The sequence below is a fragment of the Alexandromys fortis genome, unplaced genomic scaffold, assembly GCF_014885135.2.
Source record: "Alexandromys fortis isolate MF-2015 unplaced genomic scaffold, M_Fortis_MF-2015_v1.1 scaffold_167, whole genome shotgun sequence".
NCBI lineage: Eukaryota > Metazoa > Chordata > Mammalia > Rodentia > Cricetidae > Alexandromys > Alexandromys fortis.
In genome coordinates, this window is record NW_026068050.1 from 2,536,251 (window position 1) to 2,539,327 (window position 3,077).

General features: G+C 46.8%; 1 protein-coding gene across 1 annotated transcript in view; it reads right to left on the reverse strand.

The window, feature by feature from the left end:
• Sh2d7 (SH2 domain containing 7) overlaps positions 1-3,077 on the reverse strand; it is a 10,497-nt gene that overhangs the window by 3,920 nt on the left and 3,500 nt on the right. The window contains exons 3-4 of the mRNA XM_050119398.1: positions 1,652-1,817; positions 1,199-1,411 (exon numbers count right to left, since the gene is read on the reverse strand). Coding sequence (XP_049975355.1) covers positions 1,199-1,411; positions 1,652-1,817 — 379 coding nt within the window. The remainder of the gene's footprint in view (positions 1-1,198; positions 1,412-1,651; positions 1,818-3,077) is intronic.

Consider the following 3,077-nt stretch of genomic DNA (forward strand, 5'->3'; position numbering starts at 1 on the left):
ATAGGTCAGGTGGGGAAGGTGACATGTCCTATAGGTCAGGTGGGGAAGGTGACATGTTCTTCCTATAGGTCAGGTGGGAAGGTGACATGTCCTATAGGTCAGGTGGGGAAGGTGACATGTCCTTCCTATAGGTCAGGTGGGGAAGGTGACATGTCCTATAGGTCAGGTGGGGAAGGTGACATGTTTTTCCTATAGGTCAGGTGGGAAGGTGACATGTCCTATAGGTCAGGTGGGGAAGGTGACATGTCCTACAGGTCAGGTGGGAAAGGTGACATGTTCTATAGGTCAGGTGGGGAAGGTGACATGTCCTATAGGTCAGGTGGGGAAGGTGACATGTTCTATAGGTCAAGTGACCTTTTGAGGAGACATGCAATGCAGTATGAGTACAAGTAATGTCACTCTCTCGTGAGAAGAGACCCAGGCAGAGTATACAGAAAGTTCAATGGCTAATGGGTTTAAGAAAGATCTAGAAAGCCAATGGGACCATGGTGAAGAAGGGAAGGAGGTTCCAGTTACTGGAGAGGCTCTTGTAGACTCTGAGGATTTTAGGTTTTATTCCGAGCATAAGAAGTCCTTGGCATGGATGTGTTGGCACACACCTTTTATCCCAGCACTTGGGAAGCAGAAGCAGGCAGATCTCTGGGAGTTCGAGGTCAACCTGGTCTACAGAGTGAGTTCCAGGACAGCCAGGGCTACACAGAGAAGCCCTGTCTCAAGAAAAAAAAAAAAAAACAACAAAAAACCAAATAAACCAAACAAAACAGCAACAGCAAAACCAAATCCTTGGTGTACTGTGGTCTATGCATTAAGAACATTCTCTGAGCTTATCCTAGCATACAGATGCCTCACTTCAGTTTGCTGAGTGATTTTCAGGTATCTCGTGACCATTCTCATTGAGATCTCCCAAGCACATAAGGTATGGGAAATAGACTCAGAGTACATGACTCGCACAAAGCCTCACAGTGAGAAAACAGAAAAGTCTAGCCTAGGTTTGAAATCCATCCAGCTGACCAGGGCAGGCCATAGCATTGGTGGATCACTGGGAACTAAAACTGGTTTGTGGTTCTTACACCAGGGGCCTGATGCTCACCCTCTATAGCTGAAGATACTGCTCTGGTGGTTTCTAAGGACCTGACTAGTATGACCCTCCACATCCAGGCCAGCAGCCATCAGTCTGTGCGGCACAGATCCTCCTCACCTCTGCACTTTCCTCTTTGGAGACTGTCCAGGGATTCACATCCAGGCCTTTCTTGGTGTGCAGGAAGGAGATCTGAGGCTTTGCAGGAAGGCGGGGGCTGGTGGCCTTCTCAGGAACCACGATGGGAAATCCCATGGCAGCAGGGTTTTCCAGGCCTAGACTAGTCTGCTGGAGGCCCGTGTTGACAGCATCATAGAGGTCATTTTCCTCTAACTGGAGGCAATGAGGATATAACAGGCTTATGGTCACACGCTGGCAGCTTCCAAGTGCTTGCAGGTATGGCAGGGGAAGGATGGAAACATCCCACTAGGTTCCTGACCTTGGGAAAGGTACTCTTTGGAATGAAGGCCCATGACTCCTTTGAGTTCCCTTCATAGGATATACCTGTGTGATTGTCACCCCAAGCCTGGACACCCTATCCTACCTCCCTCACCCGGGGAGAAAAGTTCCTACCCGTGGGCAAGCAGTAGCAAGGGTCTCTCCAAAGGGCTCAAGCTGCACCTCCTGGTAATGACGGAGGAGTTCTTCCAGGGTTCTGTGGCTGAGGGTGTCTCCGGAGACAAGGTAACGTCGATTTTGGAGCTGGTTGATGACGAAGTGGCGGCAGCGATCGCTGCCCCTGTGACACAGTTACATGTGGACTGGGTTGGGCTGCTGCTTGCCAGTGGGCCAGCTCTGCACCTGAGTGTTTCTGTTCTGTTCAGACTCAGCTGACCAAGGGCTGCCCTTCCCATGGCCATCTATGGTGTTCCTCGGGGAACTGGGGATGGGGTGGGAGGCTTCAAATGTCTGGGGCCCTGGGAAGAACCTGAGCTTGTTCTTGGGGAGGGCAGGACTGGGATTAGAGTGACTGAGATACTCATTGAGCTCCAGACAAGGGTACCCCAAATCTTGCTTATCAGATTTACTAATGCAATCTCTTTGTTGTTGCTGTTGTTTGTGTGTGTGTGTGTGGGGGGCGTCCTGGGGATCAAACCTAGGGCCTCACCCGTGCTGAGCAAGTGCTGAAATACTGAACCATACCTCCAGCCCTATTTTCCTAGCTATATTAACTTTAAATCTTTTAATTATTTACTCATTTATTTTTGAGAGAAGATCTCATTTTATAGCCCACGCTGGCCTACAGCTATATAGTCCAGGCTGGCCTCAAACACACGTCCATCTTCCTGTCCCAGCTTCTTCAGTGCTGGAACAATAGGTATGAGCTACCATATTTGGCTAATCCTATATTTTTAGAAGCTCAAAATTATTGAAAAAGCAAAAACAATGAATAACCTATCAACACAAAAACGAGAAAGAAAATATCAAAGTCTCCAGTAAAGACAAGCTCCAACCATGCACCGTTTCGTTCTGCTCCACCCCATCCCATCTTCTGGAACAACCGAACCCTGCCTCCTATAAGATCCCAATGTCTTCATTTTTCTTTTCTTTTTTTTAAATGGAAGAATGATTTAAACACAGAGCACACATCATGGGTATGCAACATCATGAATTTCTACACGTAAGAATGTCCGTGTAACCACATGTAGGTATAAAACCTTGCCTTGCCCCTCCTTGCCAGTGCTCCACAGGTGGCCCCTTCCTGACCCTATTGCTATAAGTTCCTTTTTTCCCTTATGGAATTTCAAATAAATGAAAATTATGCAAAAGTCCTCATTTGTATCCCACTTCCTTAATGCAAGGTATTTTTCGGATTCACTGAGGTCCAAGTAGATTTAGCTTCTTCCCTTCAAAAGTTATGTCTCATCTGATAGAAAACCTATAATCTGTTGGGTATTTAGGCAATGTTTCTTTATTGAGGTTTTTATAAATATAGCTATTATGTTTATCTTTTATGAATGCATGTGTGATTTATTCTGAGAATATGCCGAAGAGTAAC